This window comes from Drosophila mojavensis, unplaced genomic scaffold, assembly GCF_018153725.1.
Source record: "Drosophila mojavensis isolate 15081-1352.22 unplaced genomic scaffold, ASM1815372v1 contig_36, whole genome shotgun sequence".
Taxonomy (NCBI): Eukaryota; Metazoa; Arthropoda; class Insecta; order Diptera; family Drosophilidae; genus Drosophila; species Drosophila mojavensis.
Window position 1 is genome coordinate 20,763,068 of NW_025318858.1, and position 25,582 is coordinate 20,788,649.

The 25,582-nt window shown below is 40.6% G+C and overlaps 2 protein-coding genes and 1 long non-coding RNA gene across 5 annotated transcripts; 2 read left to right on the forward strand and 1 right to left on the reverse strand.

The window, feature by feature from the left end:
* Window positions 1–482: 482 nt before the first annotated feature.
* LOC26527269 lies at window positions 483–11,568 on the reverse strand. Of its 3 annotated transcripts, none has more exons than XR_006357166.1 (6): window positions 11,489–11,568; window positions 11,077–11,424; window positions 10,757–10,921; window positions 1,370–2,031; window positions 1,124–1,305; window positions 483–1,054 (listed from the first exon to the last, which is right to left on the reverse strand). It is a non-coding gene; the product is annotated as an uncharacterized LOC26527269 (long non-coding RNA). The 3 variants fall into 3 exon arrangements; XR_001449458.3 differs by having other exon boundaries at window positions 11,039–11,424; XR_006357165.1 differs by having other exon boundaries at window positions 10,757–11,424.
* Window positions 11,569–12,222: 654 nt separating this feature from the next.
* Window positions 12,223–14,069, forward strand: LOC6577440 (protein escargot). Its single transcript, XM_032729122.2, has one exon. It carries the CDS (start codon window positions 12,265–12,267, stop codon window positions 13,876–13,878), a length of 1,614 nt encoding a protein of 537 aa, XP_032585013.1. The 5' UTR covers window positions 12,223–12,264; the 3' UTR covers window positions 13,879–14,069.
* Window positions 14,070–16,124: 2,055 nt separating this feature from the next.
* LOC122757125 lies at window positions 16,125–25,373 on the forward strand. Its single transcript, XM_044008461.1, has 4 exons — window positions 16,125–16,190; window positions 16,459–16,716; window positions 21,717–21,732; window positions 25,258–25,373. The coding sequence occupies exons 1-4, from the start codon at window positions 16,125–16,127 to the stop codon at window positions 25,293–25,295; spliced, it is 378 nt and encodes a 125-aa protein (XP_043864396.1). The 3' UTR covers window positions 25,296–25,373.
* The last annotated feature ends 209 nt before the right edge of the window (window positions 25,374–25,582 follow it).

Genomic DNA, 25,582 nt, shown 5'->3' on the forward strand with positions numbered 1-25,582 from the left:
AACTTCGCCTCACAACAAGAAGCAAACACTTTATAAAAACATTAAAGACAAAGCGAACGAACCACATGACGCAGTGCTGGGTACTTGGCCAAAGCAGCTCCCATTCGGAGTAGCCGCCAGGCATCGATGGATGCCCATTGACGACACGTTGCCAAAAGAAAATTACTCGTATTATGTGAACAGCAGAGAATTTCTTTATAAACATGACGCGCGTTCCTCGATGGCACCATAAACCGGACGATAACCCGCGTGTGCCTGCGCCCCACGCTGACCCCCAGGGCCCCGAAAAAAAACAACAACACATGAAACCACAACAACAAAAATCATATGCAAAGTGGGCAAAGCGGGCAAACTTAATAGCTGTTAGGCTGCAGTCGGGCACTGTGCCCCCAACCGATGACTGAAGTCAGACGGGCGACTGAGGGTATTTGCTGTTGGGATTGATTGACTGGGAGATACCCTGCATAATTAATAAAGTGAAGTGAAACTTAATGTATGTAATTTAGGGGATATACAAAGGAGATAAACATTTGTAAGTTGTGTAAACTGTTCCAGAGCTCGAGCTCTACGAATGGTGTTTGACATGTTTAGCATAAATCTTATGATTTTTGATATAAGATGAAGTCTCATTGCCTTGACTAGGTTCAAATATCTCCTATGTTTCCCAGGCTCAATGTGATATGAGGACACACAGATCGATTATCTTAAGGAAATGACATAGAGATAGATATATGCTTTCAGTTCATTCTCATTGCTAATGGATTGGACCTACTTCAGTATGTGACACATTCCAAAGAACTAATATACCCTGTCAGCCATTTGCAATGAGCTAAATGTTTAAGCCAAAAAAAAACTTAAAGTGCAACACGCCGGCGGCGGCGTGCATGGCCTGTGGTTGCACGGATATATGTGTGTTGGATGCACGCCCCCCACATGGACAAGGGAGCGCGACTGTCCACGACTCTCCCCTGCAGACGGAGAGCTGACGCTGCTGACGTTGCTGACGTTGCTGAAGCTGCAAACTGTGAATCGCGCTGGTTCGTGTGTCGTCAACCTGTAAAATGTATAACGACAACATTAAGCTCGTGCCACTAGCTGGAAGTTTAATGGTTGGGGCACTTACCGCTTGTGGACTCTGGCACTGTTGCAACATCAGACGGCGCAGAGCACACACAACGGGACCAGAGCTGGCTCGCTGCGCGGCAGGTTCATCACGGTTCAGGCAACGGTTGATCTGATTTGTGTCGTCTCCAAAAAGGGAGGCACAACAACTCAGTTGCTGTAGTTGTTGCGATGTGGTTGTTGCTGTCGTTGTTTAATGTAATAACATTTTAATATTATAATTTTTGCTGTTAGTTTTTTGTTTTACTCAGCTGTGACCGCTATGAAGCTGGTTTGTTGGCTCGCTTCGTGAGTCGTCAACCTGTTCCACGTCTGCCTCTAAGTAGTTCAGCCGTGTTCAGCTCTGTTTCCAAATCACGGCCAGGTGCGCTAGCCAGGCTGCCTCATATTACGCGCTCAGTCTCTCTTTGTAAGGGATCTAAATTTCTCGCATTGCATTCAAGCGAAGAAGCCACTCGATGTGTTCAATGGAGGCCGCTTTGTTATTGCTGCTGCTGCTGTTGCTGCTGCTCCTCCTCCTCCTGATGCTGCCTTGGCTCCTGGACAGATGCCGCAACGAGCCAAAATTAGTGCTCAACACTCGTGGATGCATTATCCTGCCGCGTTGATTTATAGACGCGCGCGCGCGCGTTCCTTCTTTCTTTTCAATTATGTTTGGGACCTGACATGTTTTGTTTGGTGTATGCACACACACACACACACACTCGCACATGCACACTTATTTATTCAAATGCGCTTGAGCTGCATGCAACGAGTGCTGACACTAATGAAAAATCCTGTAAAAACATCTGCGCGTGCGCCTAAAGTGCATCGCGTTTGTCTCTCTCCCTTTGGATTTATGAGTCGTGTCTGCATATGACAGTGCGTAGGTCCTTACTTTGTTGAAAGATTGCCAGAAGAGAAATTATGCTAGAAATTTTGAATGAAAATCAATTAAAATGGCCATAGAATCATGTTCGGAAATTTTTAGAATAGGTATAGCATATTATTTGCATATTGGAATATAAAAGTAGGTTATTTGCTAGAAAGATTATTCAAGGGAGTGCAAAAAATGAATATATATATATAAATATAAATAATAATAAAGAATATGTATATAAATAATAATAAAGAATATGTATCAATTAAAAGAACGAATATGTTTTGCAAGTACATTAAATTCTATAGGAACGAAAGACTACATAGACTATTCTAGGAACAGCAAAGTGAAGATAACAACTACATTTCTTAATAATAATACTCTTAATAACTTTTTCATTTTATAGAATCCTGTCACAAATTTATTTTTTATACAATTGTGATCATTGTTCAATTAATGAAAAAAATTGAGAGTTTCTATACGCTAAGGAAAAAACTTAAGAGCATAAGAACTAAAGAAATTATGTTCGTGAAAAAACAAAAGGATGATTTAGGAATATTGCTCTATGCTCCAAAGAGCCCACCCAGCTTATCACCTTTAACTCCAACTAAAACATTACAGATTCTTGACTCAACCTTAAACCCTATTGGTATAGATAGAAAAATGTATAAATCAAATAAGTTCTGTACAGTTTTATGTGTTAATCACTTCAAGAGTCAAGCCCATCCTAAAAGATTACAATAATGTCAGTCCATAATACAATATACCATAGAAAATGTAATTAAAATAATATAAAATGCGTAATTAAGATTAAATTAGAGTAAAGCATTAAAAGAATTCACGCTGCGACCGCCCACAAAGCAAATAAATAGCATTGGATCGCCCAGCGAGTGAGGCAATTTCATTCAACATAGACACATATGTAGGTGAGCCCTTATACGAGAATGTGCAGTCATCAAATTGATGGACATGATTAGAGACTTAGCATCCAAAATGAAAAGAGAAAAGCGCGACCTTTGGCGCCTCGCAGCGACGGTGCAACAAGCCCCTAAAAAGACAGATGCATGCCGTATAATTGATGAGCTTTTAGCATTTAACAAAAAGAAAAAAAAGTGAAGAAGAAGAATAAGAGAGAGTCAAAGAAAACTCAACGATGGATTGAAGAGGCGACGGGTGCAACTAACAGAGAAAGAGAGAGAGCGTGAGAGGGAGTGAGTGCGGGAGGTAGAGAGGGTAAAGGTGTTAAAGGCAGACGAGTTCGGGGCCACAAAATGATTAATCATTTGGCAGGTGCGCGCTTGCAGCAGAGAGCCAGCCGAAAAGAAACGGTACTCGAGAAAAGGGTTTGCTTTAACAAGAAACTATTTAACTTAATTTCAACGGTTTGCATTTTTGGTTAAACTGTCAAGTGGACCGCGGCGGCCATAAAAAGGATTGCCTTTATTTGGACTGCCACACCCACACACAAAAGGTGCGGCCTCTATGGGTATGTGTGTGTGTGTGTGTGTGTGTGTGTGCAAGGCGTGGCAAGGACTCAAGCCTGGGTCTGTAGGCTGGCCATCATTATGTAATTTGACGAGAAACATAAACGAGAAACAGTTCACCAAATCAAAGCCTTGCCTAATGAAGGGTTTAAGCCTCGTTTGCAGCTTGAACTCATTTCGTACGATCTTTGCTTTATCAAGATTTATGACAATTAATAATAGGTCTAGGGCATTATGAAGCGATGCTCAGCCACTTCCGCTCCCAATCAATTAAAAACGAAATAATAAGCGATGCCAGCGAGATCTCCACACTGAATTATGACAAAATATATATAAGCAAGATTTATGTCGACAGTTCGCTCTAAACCGAGAGTCATAGCAGACCACCTTGCCGAGGGCGCACTGTACATGACGCAATCCCGGCACCTTGCCAAAAACCGAACGAAGTTAAAAAGGACGGTGCATGTCCTAAGCCATGGCCAGGCAGCTGGTTGGCATACCTATCTCCCTCTCGCTGTCACTCTCTTTCTCTCTCTCTCTCTCTCTCTCTCTCTCTCTCCTTAGCTCCGTCTCTGGTTTTCTAATAGCATCTTCAGCTCTTCAGATTTGTCAGCTGTCTGGCCGCCCGCTTTTGTGTGCACATCTTTTTGTTCTGCTTCTTATTTTTTGCGAATAATAGCGATAGGCATCAGCACATCCTAGGCACAGGTTCCAGACCTGACTTTCGAGTCCTGTGTGGCATTCGACGAAAACACAAAACGAGATGAGAAACGAGGAATCTGGATAGACGCTCATCACCTGTCCTTGTGCCAAAGGCAAAAGTATGCCCACATTTGTCTATAATACTTTTTCATTCTATTCTTTTTTCCTTTTTTTTTATTTTTTGCCATGTTGTCCTTTGTTTGAGGATTTAGCGTTTGATCCAGTAGGTAAGTCGACCTGCAGCCAGCAATTGAGTTTTTGTATTGGCATGTGCCCTGCGCTGCAAATTGGACGCTGAAGCGTAGCGCAGCGAGTGATTCATTTGGCACTACTATGAGAGAGAGTCGAGATTTGATGGAAATACTCTTAGCTCGAGTAGCTCTTGAAGTTTTCCAATACGATGCGCTCAAGAGCCATTGCTGTTTTGCTGTGGGGAGTGAGATATTAGATAGTGCTGTATGTAATGTATGGGATATGTTAGGATAGAGATATTAGAATTATATCTATAAATTTCTAATATAATATATTAGATTGAGCTGTATTTAATGCATGGAATATGGAAAAATAGAGGTGTTGTGTAGAGAATTGGGGAACTGATTAATTGATTCATTAATCAATTAAATTAATATATAAAAATTCTCTATTAATTATTTTAAAAAAAGTAAAAATATCTCTTTGAAACCGAATATAATTAACTATCTCTATTATTACAGATAGATATATAAGTAAATACTACGGGATGTTAGGCACATCCCAAAGAAATTTATTTTAAAAATCAATTTTACTTATCTCACGAAAATAAAAAAATATTAATTTTCGAAAAATCAGGTAACCGCACAGGATAACCCTTGTGATAACCAGTTGAAACACAAAACATGAATTATATATATTTTTTATTTCGTATTATCTCTTATATATATTCTCTTATTATCTTGTCATCGAGCCTGACTAAATGCATATACAAACAAACAGCAACCGCAGACACTTGTTAAGCGTTTGCCAAGCTGTCGGTAAATAAATACCTGAACTATGAGCAAATAGAAGCTCGACCCGTGGGTCGACTGCCTGAGCTGACTGAGCTGACCACATGAAAGATAAATGAAATGTCATTTGAACACGCACAACACGTTTAGCACCTGAATTTGTTTGCCTTTGGTCAACGGCTGTTTCATAGCGTTGTGATCGTGATTTCTGATGACACGAGCATATTTACCACGCCGAATGGGTTTATTTGCCTGGGCAATTTGCTGGTCAAGCAGGTGCCCGATAAACTATGCCAGATAAGCGACCTGGCCGGGCTTAGCATTTGGTCAAGAGACTCGACCACACCTGTTGCTTTCTCACGGTGCGTGTAGGCTTTTGCAGTGCAGTTGATCTACCTCTCTCACTCTCCCTCTGCCCCTCTCTCTCTCTCTTTCTCCCTCTATAGAAAGCCATACGACTCTGTTTAGCTTTGTCCTGCCGCCTTGCCGTCTAATCTGCGAACAAATGAACTGCTTAGCAGGCGTCTATCCCGCACGCCGCATGCTCTAATTCTCTATTTCTCTATTGCGTTTCGATTTTGCACAGTTCCTAATATAACTGTGCATTGTTTTCCACTTGTTTTGTTTTTCTTGTGCCAGTAGCTGTAGGTGGTGCATTAGCGCTGCCCGTGCACGCCCTCGGTGGTGGCATCAGGTGGTCTGCCCCGAAGTGAGTTGTACCACCATCTGGCCGGCACAGCTGGGCCAGCCGGGCTGCCAGGTTGTCTAGCTGATGTGAATTGTATAAAAGGAAGTAAGCTCTAAATGGAAAAGAATTGCCTAGGAATTACCCTTTCACTGAGTTAAAGGTGTTGCTGTGGATACGATTCGAAGTTAAATAAATTCCTAAACAAATGCGCTCGATTTTGAAGGATTCTGATGTCATTTTCCAAGTATTGATACCTTCATTATAACTAAATGTGTATTAAAATAAATGGTTATTCTGTTTATTAGAAGAGCTTGCTTGCGAGAGTTGGCATTTCTAGCTTTTACAGTTTTCGATTTATAACTGATCTATATGTGACTGAACACAGAAGAATAATCTTAAGCTTTTATTATGCTTTATCGAAAAATTCTTAACATTATTGTTATTTATATATATATATATATTTTTTTTTTTTTAATTTAATTTTCTCTGACCTATATATTGAACTGATTTTATATTATATTAAACTAACATAAGCAAAATGTGATCCTTTTCTTCGAACGATTAAATGCGTGGATCCCTTATATTGAAATAAAACTAATATTGAAATAAAACAAAAATTGAGAGGAGAGAGTTCACTCATTTGAAGAAGGAACAGCTCTATAGAGTATATACTACTATTACGGACTCCCACGCTTTTAAGTGTTTCAATTTCTGGAACTGTGGAAGCTTGAAATTTGAGTATGCATAGTCTTAGAGCCGAAGAGGTAGTCGTAGAATAGTCGGAACCGAATCGCTGCAGAGATCAAATAGGCACAGCTGAATTAATAGATTCCAGAGTTGGCACTACAATTCTCATGATCATACATACATGTATACATACATAGTAATATTAATAGTTGACGATCCGACTGCACTCAACTTGAGCCATATGCATCTGCCGCTCGTCACAAGCGAAGATCAGAGCAACATCTTCATTAGAAGCCACGCACAATCCAATGTGCATCGATCATTATGCACTACTGAAGGTAGAGGCGGAGGTAGAGGCTGCTTATCCTCAGGCAGCTACGCCTGCTGCTGCTTCAGGTCCTATTGTACGCAAATCTGAACCAAATTTATGCAAATTGAAATTCCTGGGCAAACACCTGGCCAGGCACACATACTATAAATACTATACTTGTACATATGTGAGTGTGTGTGTGTGCTTCACAATTGTTTCAATGGCAGCCTGGAATGATGAATGTGCCAAAAGATTCCACACGCCGTGCCCGGGCTGATTACACCAGCTAACACGGGGCAGACAACTTGGCGCGTCGCACACGAAACTGTAGCAAATCTTGAAGAGGCAAAAGAAGAGGGAGAGGGAGAGGTAGAGAGAGAGGAAGAAGAGTGCAGACAGAGCAAGGTGTCAATTCTGGGAAATCGACGCAGCGTGCGCGGCACAAACAATGCACAGCACAGCGGGAGGCACTGGCCAATGCAGAAAAAGGCTAACAAAATTGTTATGGTGACAATGACAATGCACTGGCTATGGTTAAAGCTGCAGCAGCACCAGCAGCACCAACAATTGCAACTGCAACTGCAACAACAACAACAACAAAGGCAGCAACACGTAACGAAGCGCAGACAACATTATTGTCATCGCAGCATCAATGCGCATTGGGAAACTAGTGCAGTGGGCTGTGGGAGAATCTCTGAGCTCCAATTTAAAAAGCTTCACTTCTGCTTAGCGCTCGTCCTCATCTCCCACTCCTCCTCCCTCCCGCCTACTCTTGTTCTTCTTGTTCTATTCTGCTGCCCACAGACAATTTGCATCTGGAGGCATTTTTTTTTTTTTTTTTTTTGAAAATCACGTTGTTACTGCCCGACTGAACTTTTACAATTCCACGACATTATTTACTTTTTTTTACCTCTTCTTCTTACTGCTATTTGTATTTCATTTTTTATTTTTTGTTACAATTTACATACGAAAACATAGCTGATTGCGCGAATTCACATGTAGGCAGGGATTTTAATGGCACGCTTTAGTGTTGTAAAACGAGCAGAGACTTGGAAGTTGATAAAAAGGAAGAAACGAAATCATAGAATGTCAGTAAAGTCAAATTAATTTATGCTTTCATACATAAATTAAATTAATAATAAATAAATAAATAATTATAATAAAAATAATAACTTATACATTATGTATTAATAATACTCATTAAATTCAGTTCATGGCATTCATACGACTTAAATATAAATATGAATATGATATAATATTAATATGATATGAATATTAAGGGCATACGATATGGATATAATATGAATATGTTATATTATATTCATAATGACAATATGTTTTGAATATAATATGTCTATTATAAGATGTATATATATGCATATGAATTCATTCAAATCTCTATAAAAAAAAAAAAAAAAAAAAAAAAAAAAACTATTTGCTTTTTATTGCAATTTTAGCAATTTTGAATTATTTGTAACTAAAAAAAAATTGAAAACTACGAAAAATATATACTCAAAAAAATTCTGTAAGCCATATTTTTACAAATTTCATAATATTGGAAAGCGTGTTAAAAGATAAAGGTTTTTTCTCTTGTTTTTAGCAATATAATATTTTTGTTACTTCAGTTTATTTGTTGCAAGATGAAACAAGGCACAAGAGCCGCACAATATGAGCAGCTCTTAAGGTACTAATCCTATTTAAAGGCACTGAAACAGAAATAATAAAACTCTTTTACGACAAGCTTTAAAAAGAAGCAGAAGAAGAAGAAGAAGAAAGCAAATGCGGCCAAGGAACTTGCGACTGCGTCTATATACGTGTCTCTGTGTGTGTGTGTGTTTGAGTCTGTGTCTGGGGCAGAGCAACAAATTATTAACGACATTTTAAATACAACGCCTGAGCACGAGAGCGAAAGGGGTCAAGCGCAGGCCAGGGAGACAGAGCGAGAGAGAGAGAGAGAGAGAGGGAGAGTCTGTTGAGACTTCCTTATGAGCGAAGACGCGACGCGACGCCTTTTAATGAGATTTGTCTGCTCCGAAATACATGAAAAACTCGTGTTTCATTTTGCATTTAAGCGTTTTAAGGACACGCAGGCAAAAAAAGAAAAAAAAGAAACAGAAAAAAAGCCACAGCCACTTGTTGAGGTTGAGGATAAGCAAAGCGGCCAACGTGTGCCATTTACAAGTGTGCGTGTGTGGGATGAAGCGAGCGGAGAAGGTGGAGAGATACAGCTCCGCAGATCTCTACAGAGTTGTGCTTTATATTTTATGCTTCGAGCAGGCAGTAAAAATTGAAAATTACTTTTGTAACGAAACTCGAGGGGAGAGCAGGAGAGACCAGGAGGAATCAGGAGACACCGGAGAGATGCAGGCCCTACCGCAGCATTTGAAAGCTGAGGCAATAATTGCAGCACAGTGAAAATTACAATCGAGCATTTTTATTGACTCTACCTCACGGGCCTGGCCCAAAAAAAATGAAAGAAAAAGATGTGGCGACACGGATCTGCGTGCGATCGATGCACTCGATGAAAGTGCGTGCGGCTTATGGACATCTCTGAACCTGGAAGCTGGAGCATCTGCACCCGCGGCGTTTTTGTTTTGTTTTGGTTGCTGTGAAAGTTTCATAAGTGTTTCAGCTCTGTAGCTGTTGTTGCGGCAGGCAGGATATTATGTTCCAAGGAGCACAAGACGACTGAAAATGTTGCCAATAAATCTCGTAGACTTCAATGCCACCCAGTAGAGTTAACTAGAAGAAAAAGAAACGCTCCACTTATTGGCGCAGAACTTGTCAACGGGCGACAATAAACTTGTTGCCTAGATGATTTAAGGCAGTAGCCAGCGTAAGCTAATTAACTTGCGCAGCGGTTAGGCACTCCACACCTGTTGGGTGGTCCTGCCTGGTGAAAAAAATTAGTTAACAAGATCATTAAATCTTGGTTAACAGTCTATCGAGGCATTTGAGTAGAGAGAGAGAGAGAGAGAGAGGGGAGAGGGAGGAGGAGGCAGAGGACAACAGTTGCCCAAGCCACGACGATAAGATAAGAGCGAGGGAGGGAGGGAGAGAGAGAGATCCGACTGGCGCTGAGCATGTAAATCGCATCTGGCACAGTACGTGGTCAGTTGGATGCTGTGGATGTGGATGGTGCACCGGGTTTTATCTCACTAATTTATGCTGCTGGCCCTGGCCTGACGAGAGATTGCGCTTGCCCTAGACTGCAACTGAGACTTCCCAGAAGCGAACAACAGAGCAAAAACAGACAACAACAGCAAAAAACATTTGATAAGCGCGCTAATTAAGTTAAACGTGCGCCTGTGTGGGCAGCAGGATTCTAGATTCTGGGAAGAAGAAGCGCATGGCAATTGGCACAGGTCTGCACTCGAGCATGATTTATGAAGCAACTCAAGCCAATGCTAGCCCAGCCTGACACCTTTTTTATCTGACAAACAACATGGAAAGTGTTTGTTTGTTTGTTTCGCTCCTTTGACAGCTTCAGCTGCTGCCGATGCTGCGGGTGGCTCCACTTGAGAGCGCTGCATGTGTTGTTTTTTAATTGCTCAACACGCGTTTCGGTAGGTGTGTGTGTGTGCGTGGCAGGATTTGTGCGTCTAAATTTAGATTTACGAGTTAAACCCTTGTCGGAGTCGATTAACAAGCGACACTTGGCTAAGCATGCGCCGTTTAATGGGGCAGCATTTTAAGAGAGCGCTAAGAGCGCCACGCGGAACAGTGTGGGAATGGAACGAAGATAATGCTAAGAGCTGTGAATTTTTTTGGTAGCTTAAGAGAGCGTTATGTGAGAGCTCATTTACTTGCATACATAAGTGAAATAAGCTGTGGAGGTGCTGGATTTAGTTGGATTTTTAGCTATTAAATATTTTAAAATAACTAAAAATATCGATAAAGATAATTAATCAATCAACTTACATTAATTTTGTTGATATGTCTTAGCTCAGATCTCATAGATAGCTGCGCTTATTTGCTTTTGAAATACGCTGTGGATCACTGTGTATGTATGTATGTACCACTTTGTATGTACATATACATATGTACATTTATAAGTACATATGTACACGCAACTCCAGGTGTAGCCTGGAATGAAAATATATACATATATGTAAATATATGAATATTTGGCAGGTCAGCTTCTCTGACTTATCTCTGTTTCTTTGGCAACAACAAATCCAATCAAATCAATTTGAGCACTACCTGAAGCCTTGTCAATTGATACACGTGCCGGGTTTTACCTGGGCTTTGTGTACCTCCAGGTCCCTTTCCTTATCAAGTACTGCACCTGATCTGCTCTGCCTCATCCTCATCTTATCAGCTTCTTTTCATTTTTCTCAATATAGGCAATTTAATGTATTTGCTCGATTTCGATAATTAATGTCGTCATTCCGTGCGATTGTCAAGTGCCATTCACACAGCTCGATAAGTTTCGTTGCTTGCAACTCTGTTTATTCGTCAATCGTGAGTTGTCATTTTTAATGCGTCTTAATTATTGAAATTTTATTTGAATTCGCACGCGTCTTGAATCGTATCAGAGAAACTGCGCAAGAGCCATTTGCCACCCCCGAAAAGAGTCCATAGCAAAGCTAAGAGCGTATTACATGTTAGTATATCACATTATTGTTGCTTTATAATTATTGTGTTCAATACTTTTTACGCTCCGGCGCTCTTTGCAGCCGCTGCCTCAGCCGCTGTCGGGACTTCGTGTTGACTCGTGCGGCGATTGATTGGAAGAGAAGAGCTGCGGGCTGCATGTGTCTTCCTGTGATCGGACTGCGCCACTGGATTCGCTCTCTTTCGCTGCTACGGAGGGAGCTGGGGCCACGCTGCACACCATAGCAAACATAACGGCATTTAGCTGCAGTCGGTTTTTCGTTGTTGTTGCTGCGGCGGCGTTAGCGATTGGTGCAAGTGTACGCGCTTCGAAGTATATAAAACATATATAAACTGAGTGAAAACCGGTTTTGGCGCGGAGCTCTGCGATTGGCCGCAAAACAACGCATCAACGCACACACACACAGGCACACAGTCTCAGTCAGGTAGCCGCCAGCCAGCCTGGCATACATAAGGGAGCAGGTAATTGCTGCTCTTTGACTCGCTCTCGCATAAACAAACACACAGGCACAGCGCTCTCTCGGGCTCTCCGGCTGCGCGCAGCGCTGGTGCGCCGCTTATAAAAAGGCTGCTAGCGCCGTTTGGTTTTCAGTTCTTCTCTTTCGTTCATTGCAACAGCAACAGCAAAAGCAAAACCAAAATCAAATTGACGGCAAGTCCACACACACAGTTCGTTCAGTTCGTTAAGTTTTGTGCGCAACGCGATGTTTATGTGAAGCAACAGCCAGCAGAACAGAAGCAGTTGATATATTTCGACTGTGACAATAATCAAAGATAAAATAGCAAGAAATAAAACAAAAAACAGTTACAAAATGCATACCGTCGAGCATATGCTAGTGGAAAAGAACTACAGCAAGTGTCCTTTAAAGAAGCGTCCGGTCAACTATCAGTTCGAAGCCGAGCCCGAGGATTTGTGCCTGAAAAAGAGCAGCAGCAGCGATGTCTGTACGCCAATAGCAACAGCAACAGCAACAGGAACAGCAACAACAACAACAATTGATCACTCAGCGACATCAGCCGCCTCCAGCGCCTCAGAGGATGAGCTCATCAATGTGAGCGACTGCTGTGAGGACGAGGGCGTCGATGTGGATCACACAGACGATGAGGCCGAGCAGATGGATGTGGAGCACGAGGATGACGACGATGTCGATTGTGTTAATGTCGAGAGTGATCCCAATCAGACACAGGCCGCAGCCCTGGCCGCTGCAGCCGCTGTGGCAGCTGCCTCGGCGGCTGCGGTAGCCGCATCCGTGGTGGTGCCCACACCCACCTATCCCAAGTATGGCATACCGCCATGGAATTTTCACATGTCGTCCTACACAGCCGAATTCTATCGCACCATCAATCAGCCGCATCTGTCGGCCGCGGCGGCTAATGCGGCGCCACTGCGTGCCGAGTTGCTCTCGCCCAGCTCCCCATCCGATTCGTTGGGCTCCCTGTCGCCGCCGCCCCATCACTATCTGCACGGACGTGCCAGCTCTGTGTCGCCGCCGATGCGCTCCGAGATGATCCACAGACCGCAGCTGGGCGTGCGCCAGCATCAAACATTTCTGCCCTATCCCACGTATCCGGCTGCCGCCTATACTGCTCTCGGCTATCCGCATCATCAGCCGTTGCATCCGCAGCATCATGCGCCAATTTCGCCAGCCTACTCCGAGAGCTCCTACTACTCGATGCGCAGCCTGACGCCCGAGTCGAGTTGCTGTTCGGTGCCCGAGGATCTTTCCCTGAAGCACAAACAGACGAGCACTGCGGCGCTGCTCGCTGATGTGGCCAGCGGCAAACAGCACAACAGCTCCGCCTCCTCGGTTGCCACAGTGTCCTCCTCCTCCTCTGCGTCAGTTTCTTCGGCCTCCTCGGCTGCCTCGGTCTCGTCTTCGCCCAGCAAAAAGGACAAGTCGGCGCCGCCACGCTATCAATGCCCCGACTGCCAGAAATCCTACTCGACCTTCTCGGGCCTCACCAAGCATCAGCAATTCCATTGCCCAGCCGCCGAGGGCAACCAGGTGAAGAAGTCCTTCAGCTGCAAGGACTGCGACAAGACGTACGTCTCGCTGGGCGCCCTCAAGATGCACATCCGCACCCACACGCTGCCCTGCAAGTGCAACATGTGTGGCAAGGCCTTCTCGCGGCCCTGGCTGCTGCAGGGCCACATTCGCACCCACACGGGCGAGAAGCCGTTCAGCTGCCAGCATTGCCATCGCGCCTTTGCAGATCGCTCCAATCTGCGGGCGCATCTCCAGACGCACTCGGACATCAAGAAATATTCGTGCGGCAATTGCTCGAAGACATTTTCGCGGATGTCGCTGCTGACGAAGCACAATGAGGGCGGTTGTCCGGGCGGCAGTGGTTCCGGATCCACCGGATCCAGTTCCGGCGCTGGCTCCAACTCTGAGCTATCCTATGGAGGCTATGCCGAGCCCTAGGCTCGGCGCAGCATCCAATGCGTCGTATTACACAACGCCGTTCCAAGCCATATTCCACCAAAAATTAGTTCCTAGCTCGAGAGTAAGCGCAACCCGGCAGCTCCAACAAAATATCCAAGACACACACACACAACCAGAAACACACACACGCATCCAGTGAAACGTAAAAATTGTATTTTTATTTTACTTTATTTTTTATTTTCTAGTCAACATTTTCTTTACAAGAGAAAATTAAAAAAAAAAAAAAAAAGAAAAAAAAAAAAAAAAAAAAATGGAAAGAAAATATTTTATTAATTTTATGAATTTCTGACAATTTTGTTTCCATGCCCTAAGTGTGTCTCAATCCTAAGCCGATCTATTGTAAAGTATTTGCAAATATCCTGTACATATAGGTATTACGCTCCGGCGTCTAACTGTAAAGCCTCTAAGAGCAATCGACAAGAAACTGTAAACTATAATTCTGTATACATAGAACAAAGAATTCGTATATATTTGTATCTCCTCTATTATAGTATTTTAGCATAGCTCTCTATATACACACCTATATATATATATATTTTTGATATAAATGAAGAAACTTTTTGCATACATTGAAAATGTGCTAAACATACAAATTTTTAGATTTACTAAAGAAAACAAAACTTGAAATGAAGCAAACAGAACAAATATTTTGATACGAAAACGTTTTATAATTTTAAGTAATTTATTACACGGTATACAAAAAACCGCAACAAATACAAAAAAGAAGAAAAAATGAAGAAAATGAAAAAAAAAAAAAAAATACATTTATTTACATACAAAAAAAATTTATGAGCATTTTATTGATTTGATTTTGGAATTGAAAGCAATTTCAATTGCAAAGCGCGGGCAAAGGCAAGGGAATATTGGGAGTTTTTAAAGGATTTCAGATGACTTTTGGACTGTTTCAAAGAAGTAAAAAGTTGAGAAAAGAAAAAAAAAGTGTTTACCACATTTGAAAATATTTTCTAACTCAGCTATATAGGTTGGGAAAAATTCTATAAATAGTTTTTATTATTCAGTTGAGATAATTTCTATAGAACATTTAGAGTGCTTTAAAGGAATTTAAGTATATTCAAAATTTTAGCTAATAAGAAACTGTTATAATATCTTGATCAATACCAACTCCATCTGACCAAAAATTCTCATTAACAGCGCACACGGATTCTTAGCGGAATTCAATTGGATTCCGATTGGATATTTGCTAAGTTCCCACCTTAATTGTACTGGAAATTGTGCGTGAATAGCCAGCTTCATGGACTGTTAAGCGCTTTACTACCTTATACAGTTTTGATTATTTTTAGGTCATGCTCCTCTTTCGTAAGTTTCAGATGGACTGCGAATACATATGTATATACACACATACAGAGCGACAAGCGTTCGATCGATCGATCTGTTCGCTCGCATCGAAGTCAATCAGCCAATCGCGACATTTTATTGCCAGAGAGCTCAAACATTAAAGTTTTTATATGCAACGCTGCTCATAAATTATATTTAAATTTCAGTGCACGTACTCAAGCGTACAATGTGAGTGTGACTGGATGGGTCGTGGGGAGGGGGGGTGGGGACAGGGGCGGTGCTGGGTGATTGGGGTGCTTTGCGTGTGTAGAGCTATTCACAAAATGGCAGTCACTAAATCAAATCGAAACTCACATACACGCACACACACACAAGCACGACTCAATAGATTCGCTCAGAGATCATAGAGCTAACTCCATCAACGTCTTATTAAACATAAACCTATTTTAATGAAAAAGATCAACACAAACACGCAGATATTTATTTATTTATTTACCTCTTTTTCTTTGTATTTTGTGTGTGTGTGAGTTTTTTTTTTTTCAGCCCAGCTCAAACGATCCACGTCGATCCCGATCTAGTGATGCGGAAAGAGAAATCAAATGGCGACGCTCCACGGGCGACAACTACTTTAAAAATTGGTAAGGAATATGCATGATACGGCTAGCAGTTGCTTTAAATACACTACAATATATAATATTGTATATATATTTTTATATATTTTATTTTTTATTTTAATATATTATATTTAACATCATATCAGAATGGGGTTTCACGATTTTTAATAGACTTCAATATAGATCTCACTTTGCTTTTCTCACCTTAACAAAAAATATAATATTGTATATTTGATCCCCCATCAATCACTCAAGCAATTAATACAGCAATCACTCAAATAACTCAACTTGTAAATACCTAAATATTTTAGAAAAATGTATTCACAATTCAAATCTGATATTCCATTGTTTAAAGCTGAAGACTATGTGAACAAGTTCGATGTGAGTACATGGAAATATATCAATCATAATCAATCAATTATCCGCATAAGACTTTTTAAAGAAGTCAAATGTTAACAGTTTCCCATATATAGATTAATTTAAATATATAAGTATTCACTCTTCAATACATACTTTTAAGTTCCACAACATCAGCCCAAATTCGAATACCCTAAATATACGTATAGGGTACAAAATATGGGTGCGTTCTCGACTGCTAAGCAAACTCATTATCGAGATCAATTGATCGCCCAGGCGTAGACCAGGTTAGGCCAGGCCACATGTGTGTGGATCTGCGCTCCTCCAACTGTACGGCTGTACGGCTGTACCTGGCCCTGGCCCCCCCTCCCCCGACGAAGCGAACCCTAGGCACCCAAATGGTAAACAAACTGCCACGACTACGACAATTGTTGCCAAATTAGATCATCAGCAGCAGCAGCAGCAGCAGCAGCGGCTCCAAACCAGACTGGATCGTCAGGTCTCGTGGAGAGTCGAGGCTCACGTGTGCAGCGATCCCAGCGCTGCGATCGTTGAGCCAACTCGACGTAAATATATGAAATTAATATGCACGCATTTCGTGGCTCGACTTCACTACAGTACAAGCTAGCCCTGCCTCTGCCTCCACTTTACTTCTCCCACTCTCTCTCTCTATCTCTCTCTCGCTCTCTCTCTATCGCTGCTTTTCTTTCTCTTGCCATCGCGTAGGGCTGCGGGTGCGAGGGTATCGCGGCCCGATCGTGCTGCTTTCTTGCACAAACAATTTGCAAACGATTTCTAATAAGCGTCTTAAATTGTAACAAAATAGACGCGCACTGAGGGCCTTTCTGCCGATGTGCTGGCGATAACAAAGCGCAAAAAAATGAAACCTGGTCAACACAACGGCGGGTATCAAAAGGTGGCAACAACTGTTGCCCGCTTCCCATTCCTGTGAACCTAAAAACTAGGTTTTACTTTTATTTTTCTTCTTTACTGAACTTTTTTGTGGGGAATTTTATATGTGCAAATTCTCGCGCCTAATCGGCAAATTTAAATATAGCTTTTTTACGATTGCCCATGGCTTTCCATGGCCATCCATAATAAATTTTGGCAAACTATAAAGATTTGCAACAATATTTGGTGTGAATGTGGGAATGCGAGGAGAGGACAGACAATCCTAGGTGATCTATGTTTGCCTGAAATTAATTTGTAACTGAGCAAAGAGAATGGAAATTGAGACTGTAGCAGAGTTTGAATACGATATGATATGATGTGATATATAGTATGATATTTATATGTATATATATATATATATTTATTCATATTGAAACGTAATATAATATACAAGAATGAGAATAAAATATTAAACTAATTTCTAGCAGATTTTATTTAAATCAAATAAATAACTAGATGTAGATAGATGATAGAGAGAGAGATGGTTCTATCTTGAAATACTAAATAAAATTATCATTATTATTAGTCATAATTATCATCAGCATCATCATAATCAACATTTATGAAATTAGCAATCAATAGAATTTTTTTTATCAGCTCATTGGATAAAATTTTGAGAGCAATATTAAATAACAGATGAACTAAAATATAATATTTATTTAATAAATACTTACAACAAAAAAAAAAAAAAAAAAAAAAAAAAAATACAAATCAGTAAAATAATACTTATATTTTTTATTATAAGATCCATTATTGCTCCACAATCGTCTTCTAATATCTCATATATGTATTTTACCTAGTTAGGCGTATCCTTGCAAGTTCTTTCCTTGCCAATTCTCATTAACTGCATTGAACTGGCCAAGTTTTCTACCATTGACTGCCGACTGGGGGAGCTGCTTTGTTGTTGTGGGGGTAAGAAAAAACCTCCAGCTTGAAATTCAGTTGGAAACTACGAAGCGATCGCGCAAAAAAGCACACTTCGTCGTGACAAACAAAATGCTCACGTTTATCGCAGACAAAAGATCTCAATTTTTACGCTAAATTTCATTCGGCTGGTCTGCTATTCTGCTGTTGTTGTTGTTGTTGTTGTTGTCGTATTCAGCTGAGGCAAGTTGCCTGCGCTCGATGTGGCTCCCTCATTTGGGCTGGATCTGCTCTGGATTGAGCAGGTTTAAGGACCAGAGAGGCTGGGCGGCGGGTGTTTTGTGTATGGACAGCCTTTTGTTTGGAAAGTTTTTATTTTGGCTCGTTAAAAAATTTGAAATTCAAAAAAACAAAAAACAACAACAACAAAACTTTTGCGCCCCAACAAAATGACAAACTGCGCGCGAGCATTTAGCAAAAGGGGACAAGTGGGGCTTCCACTAGACAAAGGTAGAGCGACGGTGGGGGTTGAGTGGGTGGGGGGTGCGAGGGTAGGTAGGTGCTTCGATTGTTGTTGTTTATCTTTGCATATTCATAAAGCTCGATCTGTTTACCATTTTGCGTTGTCGCTGGTGACTTTTTCTGCTTTATTATCCGAAAATTGACGTCGTCGTCAGGTTTATCAGGCAGCGAGCTGGAGCTGCAGTCGAAGACGATGTCGGAATCGGAGTTGGAGCTGAAATTGAAATTGTGCCAGCTGCAATTGCAAAACATCAGGAAAGTGATATTCGTTTATTGTATTGACAAGCTGCAATATATATTTTGAAATATAGGTAACTATGCACAGGTAAAGAACTAACTGTGAGTTGTTATACTATTTTTTATGTTTTTTAGTTAATATAAGAGATTTTTATTTTAGCTTGTAGACACAATATTATTTACTTTTATACAATCTCACTTAGTCAAACATTCATCTCTTTTCATTTTCTTAAAAGCTGGCTCACATTTAGTTAGAAGTCTTCTGTATAATCAAAGCATGTTTATCAACTTGGAGTACAGTTAGCTGCCGGCTTGGCTAAATCTAAATCTAACAATTGCCAAATTCGAACTCTGGGCCAAGTGCATTTCACACAAAACGTGCAAATAATAACACCATCTTCATCTATGCCTAATGATCTGCGCCATGCTGATGTTGCCTCCCCCCCCCCCACACACACGCACACTTCGCTGTGGCCACTTGGAAGACAATAAAACGCGTTAACTGCTGTTTGCCTGCGCAATTGTTGGCTGGGAGCCAAGTTTTGTTTGTCTGGCCAGGCTGTCTGCTGCTTGGGTCCGCCCTCTCGCCGCTTCGCCCGCTCCCTTTGCTCAGCCAATGCCAATATTGCACGCTACGCAGCCACAGCGGCTAACTAATTGGCGAAACAGCAGCAGCAGCAGCAACAACAACAACAACAGCAACAGTAAACAAACAAATAAACAACAACAAAAACAACAATGGTTTAGCCGCATTGGGTGAAAAGCCGCCAACTAGCCATAGCCAAGCAGGTTGCCTAAGTGTGTGTGTGCGTATTAGTATGTGTGTGTGTGTGTACGAAGATGATATCGTGTTGTCGTTCAGCTCACGCACTCCCCATTACACTTACACTCTCGCATCTCTCATCGCTCTCTCGCAGCTTTTTTGACGCGCTTTGCCGTGTAGCCAACCAAAGCGACGCGCGCAGCCCCCACAAAACACTTGCGTTACGGCTCGTACTCTCAGTTGGAGCTTGATAACTGTATTGAGGCGTTTGTTGTTTAATATACTAGCTAATATAATAATATAATTTTTAATATATTTATAAAATGTATATAAAATATTAAAAAAAAATGTATATATAATATAAAATATAATTAATAATGAATAATAGCAGAGTTGATTTAAATTTATAGAATTAATTGGTGAATTTATTTCTAGTTACATATTCTAAATGCAGTTAGATTAATTAAAGGTTTTCAATAATAATGCTAAATATTTTTGGTATTTAATAAATTAAGTATAACATATAACAAAAAAATATCTCTTAAAAATTTTAAGCAATTTTATTAGCTCAATAGCTTAAAGGAATATTTAAAGAGGAAGAAAAAATATATGTAATTTAAATATGGTAGATAAATAAAATATGAAAAATTAAATTAATTTCATAAATTGACTATTATTAATTAATTTGTAGTTTCCATCAGTATTTTATAATTTTACTTGTATTTTAATATAATATGAAATCCTTTTTAATTTTTAAAAATCAATTATCATTTATATTGTACGCTTTTCAGTCTCAGTCTTGTTATTTCCATTTAAATGACCAGTGGAATAAATATGATATAAGGCTGTCTTATATAAGCCAAATCCCAAATATATTTAAAGTGTACTTCAATATTCGTCCAGCTTTTGTAAGCCCGCTGGACTCGCACAAATTAGCGAAAATTGTCAAACAAAATGCAGGAAATAAATAAAACGTGTTGTTATTGTTGTCGTGTTTGTTTGCCGTTGTTGTTGTTGTTGCTGCTGCTGTTGTTAGTTGTATTTCGTGCGTTGGACATTTTGCCTTATCTATGAACAATAAGATTTGCTTATGACAATAATTTCACATATTTCTGGGCATAAGCAGACACGTGTATGTGTGTATGTGCGTGGGTAGCTAGTGGTAGCTATTTGTTATAGGTTTCATTTTATATTAGAGAAGTAGCAGCAGAGTTTAGAGCTTTAATCAAATTGTATAGCATATGTATAATTTAGTTTGTTGCCCTGAAAAGTCCGCCCTTAAAAATCTTGAGGTTTGCCCACCTGGCTTGGGTTGGCTCTCACGGCTAAGTCTTGACCCCCAACTCTTCAGAATCGCGCTGAAAACTTAGCTCCCACACAGCTCATGACTGAACCGCCCGCTTCTTTTTTATGCTCACATCTAGGTGCACTGAACTCATAATACGAGAGAGAAAAAAAAAAAAAACGAAACATTCGAAATGGCATTCATATGAGAAAGATGCCGCTGCTCCATTTCCTACGGCTCGAATTACCAAAAAAAAAGATATATATATATATACATATGACTATAGCAGGAAAAGAACCTGTTCATCGACATGGATTTCGGGCTGTTGCTCTCCTGCTGTCTGGTTCCTAACGTGCGCATGCATACATAAAACAAGCTGAAAATTGGGATCTACCTACCTAGCTGCCTGCCTGCCTGCCTGTCTACATACTTACACACATGCACATCCATCCATCCCGAGTCCCGAGTTCCGAGTCTTGAGTCCCGGCGAGTCCCGGGCAACACGCTGACAAGAGCAAATCAACATTCGACAACATTCGACTTGGGGTCATGGGAAAATTTGTTTGCATCGGAAGTGAAACCGTTTTTGTGGAGCAGACGGGGAAGTTGAGCTGCAGTTGGGGAGAGTGGGGGGGAGGTCGACATACAGGATATGCAGCGCGATGTCGTTCGCATTGTCTGGCTGTTCCATATTTATGTTAATTTTCATTTCCATTTGGACAAATATAACAGGAATTTTGATTAATGCAACGCACCTTGGGCAACGGCTGCGGGGACAGCTGTGGGAATCAATTGTTTAGGGAAGATCAGCAAAGATCTCAGCTCTCTTCCTCTTTCTTCCCGTCTCTCTCGGACTGTTTGTGGGCCATTCAAATGGTAGCCACTTAAAATATTTGCTAGTCAAAAACAAAAAGCAAAAAGAAAAAAAAAAAAAAAGAAGAAAAATAACAATCGCTTGGACACACGGCACATGTCCAAATTGATGCCCTAGGGCATTGCGGTGCGTGGATCTGCGAGTGGCCAAATAGCCAAAAATGGACTCATTTGCGAACGGTAAATTCAAATTGTTATGATCCGTAAATGTCAAAATTGTACGCAATGTTTGTCGTTTTGCAATTCAAATGGACCGCCCTCTCCGTCGACTCATATGATTCATGTGGGGGGCACTTGTTCTGCGCTTACTAGCGGCATGAGGTATGCGGCATGCGGCCACTATGCCACTATTCAAGGTCCATTATCGTGCTGCGGACCATAAATAAAACGCTCTGAGCTTGTGCTCAGCCACATGTCTGCAGCAGTGCTCTGGGCTCTAGACATTGTTGGTTTATTGTCTCTGTCTATGTCTATGCCTATGGGTTTCTCTATAACTGGTAACTTTCTTCGATCAAATGAAATGCTCCTTAAGCTTAATTGTCTTCTTTTTTGCCTCAATTTTATACTCATTTAGCAAAGCTGTGGGGCGGAGTTGCGGTCATTTGCCCAAAGATATTCAAATGCTATGAAAATATGTTGAGTGCGCGCACAGTGGGATAAGATTAGATTGTTCTAAATGGTAAAGGGTTTGCAAGCGAGAATGACAAATGACTTGTGCATTACTGAGAGGGTAATGGAATTTAGGCTAATCCATAATAATTATTATTATAATAATTATAATAATAATAATAATAACTCTAACTAATAACTTACATATTAGATATATATAATCGTAATAATATATATTATAATATTTAATATATAACTTCCTGTTACAATCTGATATATGCATAATATCGCTAATGACTTGATATATCAAACTACAACCCTCAAAATAAATAATAAAAGAATTCGTAGCCCATCATGATTTCATATTCACTTAATTATTTATATAGATATTATATTTTGGTCACCTTTAGCTCCCATCACACTGTACTCTGCGCAAATATTTTCAGTATTTACACTGACTTTGGCTTCAATTTCAATCCAGAACAATAATAAGAAAGAGACTCCCGAAATTAAACCGGGGGCAACGATTTCGACATTTTTCGTTTCGTTTTGTTTTGTATATATATTTTTTCAATCTCTAGCTTTGCAAGACTTCAAATTGGTTTCTCGATTGTTTATGCATTTTGTAGCGCACATAACTTCATAAAACTGTAACCGAAAGAAGCTGGAGAAATTCATAAATGCCACAAGAGTGGACGACAAATAGCCGGCCGCAGTCAAAAGAAGGTGAATAGAATTCTGGTCCATAGCCGGGCCACTCCATCATCATAAACAATAATAGAGACCATAACAAACGCCGCGCGCGCCAATACCCCAAAAGAGTTCACCAAGTGGCAGTCCAGCACTTGGATCGGTGGCACATCAAAAAAACAGAAAGAAAAAAAAAAAAAATAAAAACAGATTTCATTTGCTGTGTGCACCCGTTGGCCATATGACATGAATGTGAATCAGTGTCAGGCAGCCGAAAAATGATTTGATTGTCTTTGCAGATGCAGCCGCAACAGCAGCCATGGCAGCTGGGCACGCATCAGGCACCCCCGCGTGGCTAGCAAGTTGGCCAAGTTGTTTCCAGCCAGCTGCCACTTTCCAAAGCCAAAGCCAAAGCCGATGCCGATGCCAAAGCTGCCTCCTCGGCTGCATCTCATCTCGTCGTTATGGCCCGTTGTCATAATCAAAAGCGTTATCTGGTAGCTAACAGCCGCATAATTTCAAGTGGCTCTCAGTGCCCCTCGTTGGGCTGGCTCCAAGTGGATTTGCGGTTGCCTGGAAATCAACACGTTGCTGCGACTCCAACTCGGTGTCTTTCTCTGTCTGTCTCTTTGTGTGTGTGTGTCTGTCTGTGTGTGTGTGTGTGTGTGTGTTTGGTTTGCTGCTGGCATGATGGTAATTACGAATGTGTTGGCTCAAATGAAGCAGCTTTGAAAAAGTGCTCGCATATAATAATGACAATAAAGAAATTATAACAATAATAAACTAATGGTGGAAAAAATGGTATGCGCGAGACTTTCGCCTTTTGTGGCCTATCCGATTACCTGCAGCACAGCCCTGTGGGTTCGAATAAAGAGAAAGACTCTTGGGGTTAGCGGGTGGGGGCCTTACCTTAAGTATTTCTGATGACGATTTCATATCGAGTTACCTGTAGATAACAGTAGCGCAAACAACGAGGCAACAAAGTGCGATCGGCTCAACCAGAAAGCATTAAAACTGTATAACAGTTCAACAATATATTAGGACAATATATTAGGACAAAGTAATAGCATAAAATCTTAACAGTAAAACTGTATATGTTTTATAATAGAAAACCTGAACAACAGTATAACACTGTAAATGCTAAGTGAGCTGAATGGCGTAACAGTATAGAAGTATATGAGAGTAATAGTATAACAGTATAACACTATGACATGTATCAATATCAGTACAACAGTATAACAATAATAGTATGTAGATCAGTGCAACAGTCTGACTGTATAACAGTATACCAGTTAAACGAAACAACAGTCTAACTATAAAATAGTATAGCAATAGAATAGTATTAAGGATTTAGCATACTAGTATAGCAGTAAAGCAATTGGATAGTTTAGCGTTATAATATGTGTTACAGTATAACAGTATGACAGGATGCTAGCCATTTTATAGTAAATAATTTAGTTTAAGTCTCTGTTACAACTTAGTTATGAGATCTATATTGATATACATCGAGTACTATCGTTAGATTACTCTCGATTAAAAATATTTAAATATATAAATGCCCGTTAATTGGCTTATCTAGAAAACTGAACATGTGTGTAATACATACTACATATGTATAGGGTCTTGCCCAGTAGCTCGTCGCGAGTCAAGTAAAATATCAAAATGTTTTGAGATCACCTTCGAGAGATCTACTGATATGGCCCAGCGCGAGAATACTATACAAAGTAAAAAGAAAGTGATGTCATTACGTTGAGTACCGTTTCTCGACTAAGGAATACCGTAGTGTAAATGCAGTTAACAAGAATTCAGATGAAAGCATTAAGCTAAATATCAGTACATTTTCATTCGGTAATCGAAAATTTTAATATGCATTTCCGTACATTAGTTCCTGTACTTGAAGCAAATATCAAGTAGATCGGAAGTCAATGGAAGCAGTAACACCTCAAGCTGAACTGGTTTACTTACAGGGTATCTGTCGATATGTTGCACGTGAGGCGCGTGCAAAGGCGCAGCCTTTTCCTGTTGCCGTTGCTGTTGTTGTTGTTGCTCTTGCAGCGCACAGCAAATTTCACTTGGTGCGCATTTAAGGAAATGTCGAGAAATGTCCATTTTGGTTACGGTTAGCGATATTTCCTTAAAAGATTTTTCAACGCCAGCAAATGGAATTGTGGGTGAAAAGTTCAAATGTCAGCTAAACTTTCAAACAAAAGGTAAAAGTTATACAAATGCAAACAGAGAAAAAAAGTAAATAATAAAAATCAAACTCAAAATAAAACCAAAATAGTGTAAGCAGCAACAGAAGAAGAAAAATAAGAAGAAGAAAATATACAAATAAAAGCCGCAAAAGAATTGCCAATGATTTTTTATGCAAATCATAAATCAGCCATAGACATTGAGACATAGAAATGGAAATGTAGACGTGAACCGAGAGCGCAAAGTGATTGGGGAATGACGGCGCGTTTGACTGATTGACAGACGAGCGGACAGACTGACAAACTGACGAACTGGCTACACCAACTGGCGGCCCCCTTCTGCTACTTCCCTGAAGTGAATCACATTTTGCACACTTTCCAGTTATCCCGATTTAATTAACACAATGAGCAGCCGCCGCACTGATGTCTG

Excerpts from the sequence above, each read along its gene's own strand:
- LOC6577440 (XM_032729122.2), top strand. The coding sequence starts at position 12,265 with ATGCATACCGTCGAGCATATGCTAGTGGAAAAGAACTACAGCAAGTGT.
- LOC122757125 (XM_044008461.1), top strand. The coding sequence starts at position 16,125 with ATGTATTCACAATTCAAATCTGATATTCCATTGTTTAAAGCTGAAGAC. Across the intron at positions 16,191-16,458 it reads ACTATGTGAACAAGTTCGAT|GCCAGGCCACATGTGTGTGG; the intron begins GTGAGTACATGG and ends AGACCAGGTTAG.